Genomic DNA, 13,821 nt, shown 5'->3' with positions numbered 1-13,821 from the left:
AGAATAATTGATCGATTTCGAGTTGATAGGTCCTATTCTTTTTAGCTAAACTTACATATTGGATAGCGTCCGATTGGCCAATTTAAAATAAAATTTTTTGATTGGTTGATCCAGTGGAAAATCTTCAGGCATCAGCGTTGTAAGTGGCTATGTCCAATTGCAACATGTCAAACACAGCGCCTTAACCGTAAGAAATTTTCCGATTGTAGTCAATTATTCTCTTCCTATTCAATAATGCCCGATTCCACCAACGTAGATTAACTTTAAACTCGATCCAACTTACTCTTCATCTTTTTTCTCTTTACTTTTTTTAGTTCTAAAAATTAGAAAAAGATAAAAAGCAAGTTAAACCGAGATTAAAATTTACATTGGTGAAATCGGACATAAATCTTGTGTCAATTCTGCGATCGTGATTTATTTAAAAAAATTCTTTAGCATTGACCGATTGTGATTAGACACATCCGGTGATTAGACACATCCGATGATTAGACATCTCCGGTGATTAGACACCTCCGGTGATTAGACATCTCCGGTGATTAGACACCACATGTCTAATCACAACGTAATCAAACGTGACACTGGGAGCAAGCGACACAGTTGATCTGTGTCTTCTGTGCTGAAAAGCTCCCGCTCTCTTCCGTTTTGATTGGTCAAGATTCACGCGATCAGAATTCAATGACGTTTGACTATCTACATTACATAATCGGAAATAATCCACGATCAATATGGCACTTTGCGACGTTTCGCGGGAGGATCAAACGTTGACGCTGCGTTAGATATTCAGACGTTTTCGCATTTTGCGAGTGATTCGATTTGATATTTTTTTAGTTCTTTTTACAGCTGATGAGCCGAACTGGAAGTTCGCCAAAGTGCCGACAAAATCGCGAGTATGTCGCGAATATCAGAAAGAATTTCCGGAATCCTGAGGTTGGCCGATAGCACGAAAGTGACAGAGAGAAAGGTAACCACTTTGCATTGTTATTAATCATCGTTATATATTGTCATTACATCTAGGATTGAAATCGCATCGTGTATTATTTAACCGGCAATTTAAACTGTCGATAATCGATAATTGATTCTTGATTTAAAGATCTGCGTGATCTGCTTTATTTATGCTGATTTTATTAATCTACAAAGTGTCATTATTCAAGACGATCAGTTTAATTTGGATATTCTTATGATATACAGGATGTTTTAGATCAATTCCAATTTACAAGGCTGTACGAAATTTTCTAAAAGAATTAACGAGAATTAAATAAGGAATTCAATTAAAAGCATATTTTGCTAGTTCCAAGATATATATTTTATTTTGTATTTGATTCCAAAGCTCTGTTAACTTTTTTAACATAAATCTTCCAACTTTCAGAAATGTGTTACTGAATTATTGGCCTTGTATCAAGATGAGGAAGCTGTTATGGAGATATGTCAGAACACAAAAAAGAATGATATAGGAAAGGCCAATTGGCCCTATATTATGCTTACAATCCACAAACTAATTATCGATGTAAGATAAATCATGATATACAGAAATGTACATGATATTTCTTCTAGTAGCATCTTTTATTTTATCTTATTTATTTATTGTTTTGTTCATCTTTTCTTATATCTTCTTTATGTGAAAAAGGAAGCACAAAAACCTGGTAAAGAAACGAGTGCCAAGAACAATGAGAGACAGTCACTCAGTAATCTGATGACAGACACAATTCGTCGAGCAATTGAAAAATCAGCTGAGTATTTAAAAAGCAGCGATATAATTGCTATGATATTACAAATATTGGATTCTAACATCTATATGCATTATCAAGAAACGTATCTGGGAATATTGGTTAAATATATACTGCCCAAAAGTATAAATCATAGCAACATTTCAGCAGAACAGTGGAGAGAACTTTTGAATGTTTGCACTAAGCTATACAAAAAGACACATCTCAAAAGTCACATTATATTAGATGCATTGCAAATGGTTGTAGATTATTCCTTCTTGCATACAAACTTGCTTCCTTATGTGAAAAGTTTGCTGTTGTTTCTGGGTATATTAAAACTTAAAATTATACATTCTCCAAATTGTATATTCAAAACTAATGTGAATTATTTTATACAGAGAGGATTTTCGAGAATGTAAGAACGAACAACGAGCAATTGATAGAATCTTTCTATAAACTCAGCAGTAGCGTGTGTAAACAAATCATGACAGAATCCAGAATTGCGCTCTGCAGATTTAGTGAAAATGTATCAATGGATATCCTACGTTTGAATGGTTCTGAAGAAAAATATAGGCTACTATTAATCTTCATGCAGATTCATTATCCAGAAGGTATTTCCAGACAGGATAATGGTGCTTACGCCTATGACTGGGATAAATGGAACGACTTACTGCGTAGCATGTATATACTCATTCAAGAGAATTGTAAATTAGATGTACAATGGCGTAGTTTTGTCCAGTTTGCCAGTGAAGGTATTTTTTAAAATGATAAACACATATACAAATTATCTTATTACTAAATATAAGTAATTTTTTTCCTTTTTCTTTAGAAACATTCTAAAACTCATTAATCTAAATATGGATATACAATAAAAAATACAATATTAATAAATTAATTCCAAATAATTAATAACTCCGTAATTACATAAACTTTCGAAGCTATCTATTATTAACATTTCTCGTGTACATACAAAATTTATTAGGATAATAAATAAAAAATAATTAATTTAATAAATCTATTATGTATTGTTTACAGTTGTGAAACAATTAATAGATAATTCGATAAATTTTACTTGTTCTGTCGACGGCTCCCATTTTCAGTCGGCTAAGCGCAGACGAACGATAAAGAAAATCGAAAATGTTGTTGATCTGGTAACAGAAAGCAGCCCCGAGGAAATATGGCCATTGTTGAGAATTGTAACCGAAACATTAAGAAAATATCCGCAATGTTTGAAGTCACAAGATCTTGCACTTTTGCTGCAACGCTTAACGGAACTCGCTCAGTCTCGAGACGAGTCTGTCATGGATAATTTATATAATTTGGCCATTGTTCTCATGGAGAACGAGATGTCCAATGGAGAGGAAGTGCAGGATGCCACAATTCATTGGAGCAAAATTTGGGATATGTTACTTAGGTGTTATTTCAAAAATTACAGTCTTTTTATTACAATTTATTCAAAATTTGTTAGAACGATAGGATAATTTTTGTTCAAAAAAATTTTTTGCGTTATCTTTTGAACGTACTAAAGTTTTGTAAAAAAAAGATCATTTCGTATCATTTTGTATTTGAATTTCTCGTGTAACATTTGTTTTCACGCATACAACGTTTATGTTGTTATATTTTATAACTGGTTTAAGCGTTAATGTCACATACATAATTGCAACAGGTTTATCCTTGCAGATCTCTGGGAGCAAATCAAAATGAGGAATCAGGTCATTCATTAATTCGATGCTTTATAAAACACGGCAGAATGCCAAACGTGAACGCTCTCCTTAGATTGTACCTGACTAAGGCGATCCGCTGGTCGCCGAATAGCGTGCGCACACTACGATATTTGTGTGAGCGCGTCTCCTTGCCGGTAGACGCATCAACGTCGATGCTAGATCCATCGCCCTCGACGATGATGGCGCCGATCTGTGACAGAACACGTCTTTTGGAATGGCTCTTGAATGCATCGTGGCAAAAGCTGGCAACACGATTATCCGTCGAGACTATCGAAGATGTCTGTACGTTATCAGTAGATCTTATTTTGAGCTCTCGTTACAAACAGAATGCCAAGACAGAGCCGAAATACTCGCAGAATCGCGAGGAAACGCGCGTAACTTTCGTACCACATCGAGACATTCATTCGACGGATCTTCCGCGACTCTGTCACGCGTCTTTGACGTTCAAGTTGGAGTTATCAGTGAAATCGAAGGATAAACGCATCAAACGAAGTTCTGAGATGAAATTCAGCAGTGGAAATCCTGTCTCATATGTACAGGAAGCACTCAATTTCCTAAAGAAACGGCTATATGCTATTCTTCAAGAGGAAGATTTTAGCAACGTGAATAAAAATGTAGTTGAAGTCCATATCGTACTAATAAAGCTCGCATTTTTAGCGAGATTGCTGTCTGCTCTAAAGCAGTTGGGCATTCTTATAACGGAAGATACTATCGGTTGCTATCAACCACTGATTGATATAATGGAGAGACAACTAAAAAACAGTTTCGAAATTCTGACGAAAATCGATTGGGCTAGGTACGAAGTTACATTTGTGTTCTGTACAATTTTAAATTTAAACTTTAAATTTTACAAATACAAAATGTGTAATGCGTAATGCTTCTGTTAATATTAAATTTTTTTGTAGGTGTAAACATATATACTTACTAAGCATAACCAGAGCATTAGGCATGCTCTATGGAGCGATTTATGATGTGGAAATAGCCAGAATAATTGTCTCTGCATCTACAGTGGACATGTTCAAAAACATATTCGACTTGCTAAATCTAGAAGACAGTCGTTGCAACTACGAGTATTATGAGGAACGTAGTACTTTTCAGGTAGATAAGAAAATTTATTCGGAAATTTATTCTTCTTATGAAGAAATTTTAATTTTGATAAGCGATTCCAGCTTCTTATTTTTTCAGGGAAGACGCAAGCGTTCTGTCAACATGTACCTCGAGACTTCAGATCCGAAACCGAATCCACGCGAGGATGCAATTTGTCTACAGATCGTAGAGGCTCTAGCATCCTATTGCGCTTTACACATTGATGCGGATTGTGGCAAGTCCCCGGTGCAAACGAGGATGTTGCGTAATCTATTGACCATGCATCAGGACTTTACGAATTATGTGGACTCCAGGATGTCGCTGACGATTCTCGAATCGCTCATCGTACGCGATTACAACGAGATCCAGCGTGAATGCACGGACATGCCATTGGAATTTCTGCTGAAAGTGTGCCAGGAAGGTTGCAAAGACGAGGAATTATTACGACGACTATTGAACCTACTGCCCTATTTCTTTGAATACTCGACCAAGCACAGCTATTCACCTAAAGAAATCGTTTACGCTCTCGACCAGCTCTACAAGCGCATTAAAAAGCGAAACTATAGCATTCTCGTACATACGAGTTACATGAAGTGCGCGTGCAGTTTTGTACGGATCGATCCAGGCTTTTCATGGAATTGTACCGACATTTCTGACAGCAACGATGTTCTGACATTGTTTAATAGTATTCTCAATTATATCAGCGATCCACTTTTTGTGCTCCGTTCGCAAGCGATAAAATGCTTACAGGAGCTTCTGTCTTTTAGAAATGTTGCTCACAAGTGGAAAGAACTAATCTTTGTCAAGATAGAGGAAATAGCGTTTGAGCTGCTAGATGAAACGGTTCAGCAATCAAATCCCAATTCGCAAAAGTATGTATAGTAACATAAAATGTGAAAGGACTAACATCTAATATTAAAACAAAATTTTAATATTTAGTTAGTAAAATTGTATTTATAAAAAGTTGTATTAATTCTTCTTATAATAATCTTTAATACTTGTAATTTAAAGTAACTTACAATGTTGCAATGTTGCAAAGACTTATTATTCTTTCCTTGTTTGGAATAACAGCAGTTTGACAGAAAATCTACAACAGGATGAAAAAGAAACCAGGACGACTAGTGCCTTAATTGCGCTGGTCTCAGTGGTGTGTGCCAACGGGATCCTTCAAGGTCGTGCCTTATGCTCTATATTACGATTGGCGATGAAGAAGGAAGTGAATGTACATACGGTGCGGAAAGTTCTCTCAGCAGCGGCGCAATACACGACAACGTATGTGTCACTCATCGAGGATAACTTAAATTATTTGCTAACCTTCTGGATCGAGAAAGCGCATTATGAATTGCAAAGCTTTCCATGGACACTTGCGGGTAATATATAATTTATTAATGCAAAATTAATACAACAGTGATATAAAAAAATTTGATCATTTACAATGAACACAATTAAGAAATTTCAATATGTTAAGCTTTTATGAGAATAAGAAAAAGAATTTATAATATATACAATGTATAAGATAAATCATATGTAAGATCAATCATATTGGAGCTGCTATCGCAATTATATCTTTTCAATATTTAATTCTTGATATAAAACTAAATTAAAAATCAAACTCATTGTTATCAACAGGATGCGAGACTATAAACGAATTCTTTAGAAGAAATATCAACCACATTATTCCGATCTTATTGCGCACTTCAGATATCAATGAAACTATATCTTTTTGTACGAATCGCGTTGGCGTGGCTTTCAACGAGGTCTTTAAAGACGTCTTTCCGACCTGCTTCGCGTGGTTGATGTCACGCGTGGTTGTATTCGACTCCGACGCTATCGAGATAATGCGCAAATTGACGAAAAATATTGACGAATTTGCGGATATGTGCAATTTCAATCAACTGCTTCATTCTCGCCTGCAAGATGTTCTCGTGGAATTGATACGGCGGCTACACGATGAGGACGATTTCAAGCGCGTTTTCTCGATTTCGTGCGTTTACTTTCCGGCAACAGATCCGCCACATTATTCGCGAGCTTTACTGGATATATGTTTCGATCATCTGGAATCACACGGCTTCCTGAAGATGCACACATTGGTCGCCCAGCAATCAGCAGTGCTGCAGAAGACATTGTTACAACTCGTGTGCGCCGTTCACTCGTCACGTTGTCGCGAGGGTAAGCTAAAGCGATTGCATCAGTACACGTATTTTTGCACGTGGTTGATGCGCAATCTTGCAAAGCCCGTCTTCGACGAAATGGCCGCGTTTCTGGTTCGGGACGTTTGCTACAGCCTGTTGCATCTAACCAGGAATGATGACGATGAGACGCTCACCGTGACATGCTGCAAGTTTCTAAATCTGTTCTTGAGATCGGCGCTCCCCGCGAGAGCCGCGGAAGTCCGAGATATTCTCCGGTTCATCGTAGCGAATTTGATCGGCTTGGTGCAATCCGACGCGAATGGTATCGGTGAGGTCACCGCGGATCTACTCAAGTTTCTCATAGTGGAGCAGAGAGACGTGTTGCGAGAAGCTATCGCAAAGCTCGGCACGTTCCCAAATCAAGAGGTCTTTCAGAACGCGAGGAGAACTCACAATTCCATTAGATCGGAGAACGGAGCTGTGCTATGCTTTGAAGACGAGCTTGAACATTTCCTAGATGCCACGAATGAAGAAAACGTTGAGTGCACGCTAGAAGATCTTGTGAATCTCACGCAGCAGTTGACGATGAGGAAAAAGGAGCTGCGAGAACTGCATCGAAAATTGGAAAGACCATATCCGGAGAACGGTGCCAGTATCTTGCATCGGTTGATATTTAGGTAAACCTTATTTATACTGTTAAGTCTATGGTAAACGTTATTTTATCTGAGTTAATATTATTTTATTATTTAATCTCTTTTCTTTTTTAATGTTTCTCCGACTTTCTGTATTTTTTTCTGTATTTTTATTCTTTCTGTATTTTTTCTGTATTTTTATTCTATCAAATAATATAAAAATTTCCTATAAAAATCTCTAAATATTTATTTTTAGACTTATTAGATTGATGGAATCATCTAATCTACGCGTGTCAATAGAGGCCACCAAATGTCTTGGCGAAATAGGTCCGATAGATTCCACAATGGCCCTACGAACAGCCGGAAATCTTATCCGAGAAGCGGACTATGCAATAGAAGCTTTGACCTATCGATCTGTTACGATATTAACGAGTTTTCTTGTGGAAAATTCAGTGAAACTTCGCAAGGTTTTTACTTTCATAATGAAAATTTGTGTTACCTCAAATTCATTAAAATTATTATTGCAAATCGAAAAGTGAAATCTACTCTCTCCCTTTTAGAATATTATTTTCATTCTATTTACATATTTTACTTAAATAATATTTAAAAAATATATTCTTTAAAAATATTAGGAAAGGAAATAAATAATATATTTTAATATTTCTTCAAGGTAAGCGCGGATGCCCTTTACGCCGTTTTGTCAACCTCCAGTGGTCGAAAATTATTCGATTCCAAATATTCAAAAGATCTGTCGAACATTCTTGACTGCACACCTCTGAAAATCGACTACATTCGGCCGTTTGCACACAGTCATTATGTCACGCAGACCTCCTTCTGCGTGGACGCTACGAAATTTCGTATTGTCATGAATTCAAAGAACGCACTGTGGACGGTGCAAAACAATGAAAATTATGCGGAATGGATTATCAAAGTTACCTGTAATATTGCCGAATGTTTTGTCGACTCTTATCTGGAAAGCTTTCTTCCAGTTTGCCGACTCAGCGTCGAATTCTGTGAGGTGATCCTACCGAGGATCATTTATCTCGTCATCCACGAAAATGCTAGCTTTATTGATGCCATGTGCGACTGTATCAATCAATTCTTCAGGTATTCTCATTAATAATTAATAATAAACGGCGGATGACTTGGTATGAAACATTTATTTGAAACTCAATGTAGATATCTAGATATTTTTCGGAAAATTCTGCAATTTTATTTTGTAAAATTTTGAAATTTTATTATTTTATTTTATTTTTTTTTGCTAAATATTTTATCGGTTTTTTTTTTTTTTTTTTTTTTTTTTTTTTTTTTTTTTTTTTTTTTTTTAGTAATATTCTGAGGAAGACCTACATATTTTAAAGTACAAAAATCAATGCGTTAAAATTCTTTCAAAATTTAATCATCAAATCGTATCAATCACTAGGCAACACTTTGCGATGAGTGAGGCAGAGACCATCGCGTCGCCGACGTCAAAGAGTGACAGCTGTGACCAGAAGATTGTACGTCGCATGCTGGATGTGGTAAATCACATCCGCACTCAGCTACCAGATGGCACAAGCTTAAGACTTGACTATGTCTATCTGGCCAAAGCGGCACACAAATGCTCTGCATATTATACAGCTCTATTGTTTGTACAACTTGCTTGCGGATTGATCTCGACGGACTATCCAGACTTCAGCAGTGATCCGAGGATCGACTACATCTATGAATGCCAGCCGGAAGTCGGCCGGGTGCTGCAGGACATCATGCTGGACACCTATCTGAACATCAGCGATCCGGATGCTACATCTGGCGCTGGAGTATCGCATGTGCTTAATCACGACTCCCGCGTGCAATACTATGCACGTACCAATCGCTGGGACAAGGTCATACTCGCGCAGGACATTGAATTATCTAACTACAATCATCCGTCATTAGCGAATGCCAAGCTGGGAATGGCAAATGCACTATGCCATTCGGGACTGCAGTTTCTCCAGTGGCAATTCCTGGGTGATGGTCTGGATGAGAAATTTAGGTGAATTACGTATATAGAATTCTGCAAGAAAATTCTGAGATTAATTTTATGTATTTTGTTCCAATAAAATTCCATACTACGAATTTCTCTCCCTTTAGTTATGAATGTGCTTGGAGACTCGGCAAATGGGATCTACCTGTTAATGAAACTGCCGCTGTCAATTATAACAATTTTCAAACGCAACAATTACGACTAGAGTCACTGGAGAATGCGTTCCACGAGTATCATTATCATGCATTGAGATGCTTCCACGAAAACGATCATCGGGGCGTAGAGCGAGCGATTGAATGTGGTCGTATGAGCATAATTCATGAACTACGAGTAATCAGCCCGGAAAGTAGCAAGATTGTCAATCAGAAATTGTCGCAGCTACGGCTTCTGTGTGAGATCGAGCAGCTGAGTTGGGCGTCTGATTCACCAAAAGAGAGATATCCGGAGATTTTACGACGCTGGAACGAGCACGAGATCAGTTTGACTGGTCAGTTCGATCATGTGGAACCGATCTTGTGGCAACGCATTACCATGTTTCACATACGCGAATCTCTTCGAACGGATGCAAACATGCAGGAGGCATTCTTTGCTACTTGTCTGGACTTGGCAAAGATCGCGGAAGGTCAGAGTAATTTTCCGGTGGCCAACCGAGCACTGAGAACGCTCGAAATGCATCAAAACTTATCTATGAATCTGGAAAATCAATTACTCTATCAGGAATCGCTTTTAGCGTGGATGAATGGCGAGCAGCTGGTAGCGCGTCATTTATTACGCAATTTGATCGAGAAAAAAAACCCAGAGCCAAGCTTGAGAGCAAAAGCTCTGCGGGTCTATGGTGATTGGATGGCAGAAACAAAATCGGAAAATCCTCAAGCAGTGATACAAAAATATTATTTGACGTCCATCAACATCAGCGAGACTATCGAACGAACATCCGATGTTATTAAAAATCTTTATGACACACAGGTGAAATAATAAATCATAGAATAATCATTATTAATTACCTGGAGAGTTACAACATATATCCTTAGACTTTTTCTCATATTGTAATAAAAAATGTTTTTTCTTTTGATTTCTTCAAATCAAATTCAAGTCAAATTTTAAGCTTAATTTATTTGTTTTATTTATTATTAGTCTAATTCCCTAATTAATTAAATTAATTCAATAAAAAAATAATTCTGTTTGTTAAATGCTGTCTGTTAAATTTTATATGATTTTCATTCAGGTCGCGCTAGCACGTTTTGCCGATGCACAGTACGAGCAGATCACCACATATATGAATTCTCCTATGTACGGGGCATTGAAAGAATATGCTCGTAGCAATACTACAAATAAAGAGGATCATGCGAAAATGATGAAGAATCAGGATTTCAAGCGCGCTGTGATAATCAGTCAGAAGCAGTCGACGAATGACGCAGCCGAATTAAAGAATATCGAGCAGGAAAAACGCAACTACCTCGCGCAGGCTCTAAAGTATTATGTAAGAACGCTGCGCGGCAGCGAGGAGCACAATCTGCTGATCTTTCGATTAATAGCACTTTGGTTGGACAACATGTACGAAGACGAGGTAAACGAAGAGATGCTACATGAGCTGGATACCATACCATCGTTCAAATTTGTGCCACTAGTGCCGCAGTTAGCTGCCCACGTGAGCAACGATATCAAGCAGGCGCATAACTTCTCCACGCGGATCTTCCGGATCCTCGAGCGATGTGCCCTAGAGCATCCGTATCATACACTGCCCGTGGTGCTGGCGCTGAAGAATTTGCACTGCGACGACCAATACGAATCGAGTTCGAGGGTCGTGAAGAAAGAGGAGCGTCGCGTGCTAGGCGCTAAGATGCTTCTCAAACGATTGGCTGGGTCTTCCGTGCGAACGATCATTGAAGAAATGGAAATCCTGTCACGAGCGCTAGTGAGTTTCGCTTACTGGCAACCCAAGGGAATATGTCATCAGAGTAAACGCTATTCAATCTCACGGGAGCAGCCAATAGTCAAGGTATTTTTTTCATCATGGTTCGATATTTCTTTAGAAGGAATAATTGCATCACAATGCGAAAATTTAATTTTGAATCTAATCAATCGATCGATTTTGCAGATCAAGAATTTAAACAACGTTCTTCTACCAACGTTGAGTCTACACGTGAAGCCGTCGGGTAATTATAACAATGTGATCGGCGTGAGATCGTATCAGGAGATCTGCGAATTTGTCGGTGGCGTGACCGCGCCTAAGAAGATCATCTGCATCGGCACTGATGGTGTGCAGCGTCGACAGTTGGTCAAGGGTAAAGATGACCTACGACAAGACGCCGTGATGCAGCAGGTGTTCACTGTGATGAATACATTGCTCCGCACGTGCAAGGAGACACAACGACGAAATCTGCGTATCAGAACATACAAGGTGGTGCCATTGACGCAGAGATCAGGCGTATTGGAATGGTGTGACAACACAATGCCCATCTCAACAACTCTGATAGGGAGTTCGAATACGCCCGGTATGCACAAGAAATATTATCCGCGAGACCTAAGTGCAAATGCGGCTAGAGAGAAATTGAAGAACGTTGCGCAAGAATCAAACGAGGTACATTTTACAATCAGAAATCCTTTTATTTCTAATATTTTCGTACTAACATTTTTGGATCTTGAGCTTTTATTTTTCTTCAATCTGTCCAGGTAAAATTGGCGGTTTTTCTTGAGTGTTGTAAACGTATGAAGCCGGCATTTCATCATTTCTTCGAAGAGAAATATCGATCGCCCGAGACCTGGGTCGAGAGAACTCTCACGTATACACGCAGCGTTGCTACCACGTCTATCGCGGGTTACATTTTGGGCCTCGGTGACAGACACCTGAGTAACATTCTCATTGATGAACATACCGCCGAGGTGGTCCACATTGATTTTGGTGTGGCTTTCGAGCAGGGCAAGGTGCTGCCTATTCCAGAGATGATTCCCTTCAGGTAAACTCGCCTGTGTAAAGTATTTTTTTTTTTCTTTTATTGTATCAATATCTTCTGTATCGATATCTTCTATTGTGTCAATATCCTAACAGGGTTGATAAATATATTACTTGTATAACATCGTTACCATTATGGATATCTTTATTTTATATTAAATATTGCACTTTTATCATCCTTTTTCATTTAATAATCATCATCGTTCATTCATTTTCTGCCATATTATAATCTAGGCTAACCAGAGACCTCGAGGTTGCCATGGGTGCTTCTGGCATCGAAGGCACCATGAGACGCAGTTGCGAAGTGACCATGCAGATGTTACGCGATCAGAGACAAATTATCATTACCCTCCTTCAAGTTCTGTTATACGATCCGCTCTTCACATGGGCAATCACGCCGGAGAAAGCGTGCAAGATGCAGAGCGATGTCATAAGGGGCTTTTCGGAGAATAGCGGACGAGGTAATGGAAATCAATCGCCAAGAAAATATAAAATCATAAGAATTTCTTGATTCGATGCATTTTAATTATGGCTCATCCTAATTCATAAATTATTTTTTATTAATTTTTATCTTTTTTAGCGCCCGTGGAAACCAACAAGATCGCCAAGAGAGCTCTTTTGAGAATCGAACAGAAATTGCAAGGCACCGAGGACGGTCTGGTGTCCAGCGTTTCTGGACAGGTCGAGAGACTTCTGCAGGAAGCGCGAGACCCCACGAATTTGTGTCGAATTTATTGTGGCTGGCAGCCATATTTGTAAACATCAGTAAATAATATTCCTAGGATAAGTTTTATTTGATAATATACAGTCAAAACTAAACTTTTTATTACGTGTTGAGAAGTTTTATTAAACTGCGGGGCACCGAGGAGAGACAGTCTGATGGCCAGCGTTTCTTAACAGAGATTCTATTATGGAATTGTTCGAAACGATAGAAATCTAGGAAATAACTGAATAACCCCAATTGAAATGTAATTCCGAATAATTTCATAATACATTCCGAAATCGAGTAATTTCTGCAGGAAGATGATACATTTCGCGAATTTGTGCCAGATTTACTGCGACTGGCAGCCATACTTGTGAATACCAGTGAATAATTATCTTTATACTCTTAGGATAAGTTTTATACTTAATTTATGATGTACATTCAAAAGTGTCTTTTTATACTTGTTGAGAAGTAAAATTTTATTCATAATTTAATTCGTTGAAATTTAACTCATGACCCGTTCATATTACGCGCTTAAACGAATCGATGTATCAAGATATCTCGATATCGATATCCAATACATCCTTAATTTATTCTTTTCAGCTGCAGATCGCGGTGCACATTAGGAATTTCGAATTCAAATTTTCAATTGAAACGGAGTCAATTGCATACGAGATGAAAATTACAAAAAAAAGTCAAGAAATTCTAAAGCATCTGTGACATACTTCACATGTCGAAAACTATGTAAATTTCCTCATTTTTATAATTTTTAACTCATTTCAAGATATACAGTTGCCCTCCAGATGCATTTTCGAGGAGATGCAGAAAGCCGCAGAGTGCAAAAAGTGCACGATCGGACGCGTTAACGCGCGCAAAGAAAACG

At 38.0% G+C, this 13,821-nt stretch overlaps 1 protein-coding gene across 1 annotated transcript; it reads left to right on the top strand.

Annotated features, from left to right (window-relative positions):
• The first annotated feature begins 610 nt into the window (after positions 1–610).
• Positions 611–13,432, top strand: tefu (Serine/threonine-protein kinase tefu). Its single transcript, XM_011643825.3, has 19 exons — positions 611–961; positions 1,367–1,504; positions 1,625–2,030; positions 2,102–2,455; positions 2,739–3,117; positions 3,384–4,223; positions 4,333–4,525; positions 4,613–5,385; positions 5,585–5,883; positions 6,143–7,322; positions 7,534–7,744; positions 7,948–8,384; positions 8,701–9,291; positions 9,390–10,248; positions 10,508–11,281; positions 11,381–11,863; positions 11,956–12,239; positions 12,470–12,696; positions 12,816–13,432. The coding sequence occupies exons 1-19, from the start codon at positions 890–892 to the stop codon at positions 12,992–12,994; spliced, it is 8,679 nt and encodes a 2,892-aa protein (XP_011642127.2). The 5' UTR covers positions 611–889; the 3' UTR covers positions 12,995–13,432.
• The last annotated feature ends 389 nt before the right edge of the window (positions 13,433–13,821 follow it).

The sequence above is a fragment of the Pogonomyrmex barbatus genome, unplaced genomic scaffold, assembly GCF_055798465.1.
Source record: "Pogonomyrmex barbatus isolate J1 unplaced genomic scaffold, ASM5579846v1 scaffold2, whole genome shotgun sequence".
In the NCBI taxonomy this organism is placed as follows: Eukaryota; Metazoa; Arthropoda; class Insecta; order Hymenoptera; family Formicidae; genus Pogonomyrmex; species Pogonomyrmex barbatus.
The sequence above is the reverse complement of the archived record's forward strand: the minus strand, read 5'-3'. Positions and strand labels throughout refer to the sequence as shown.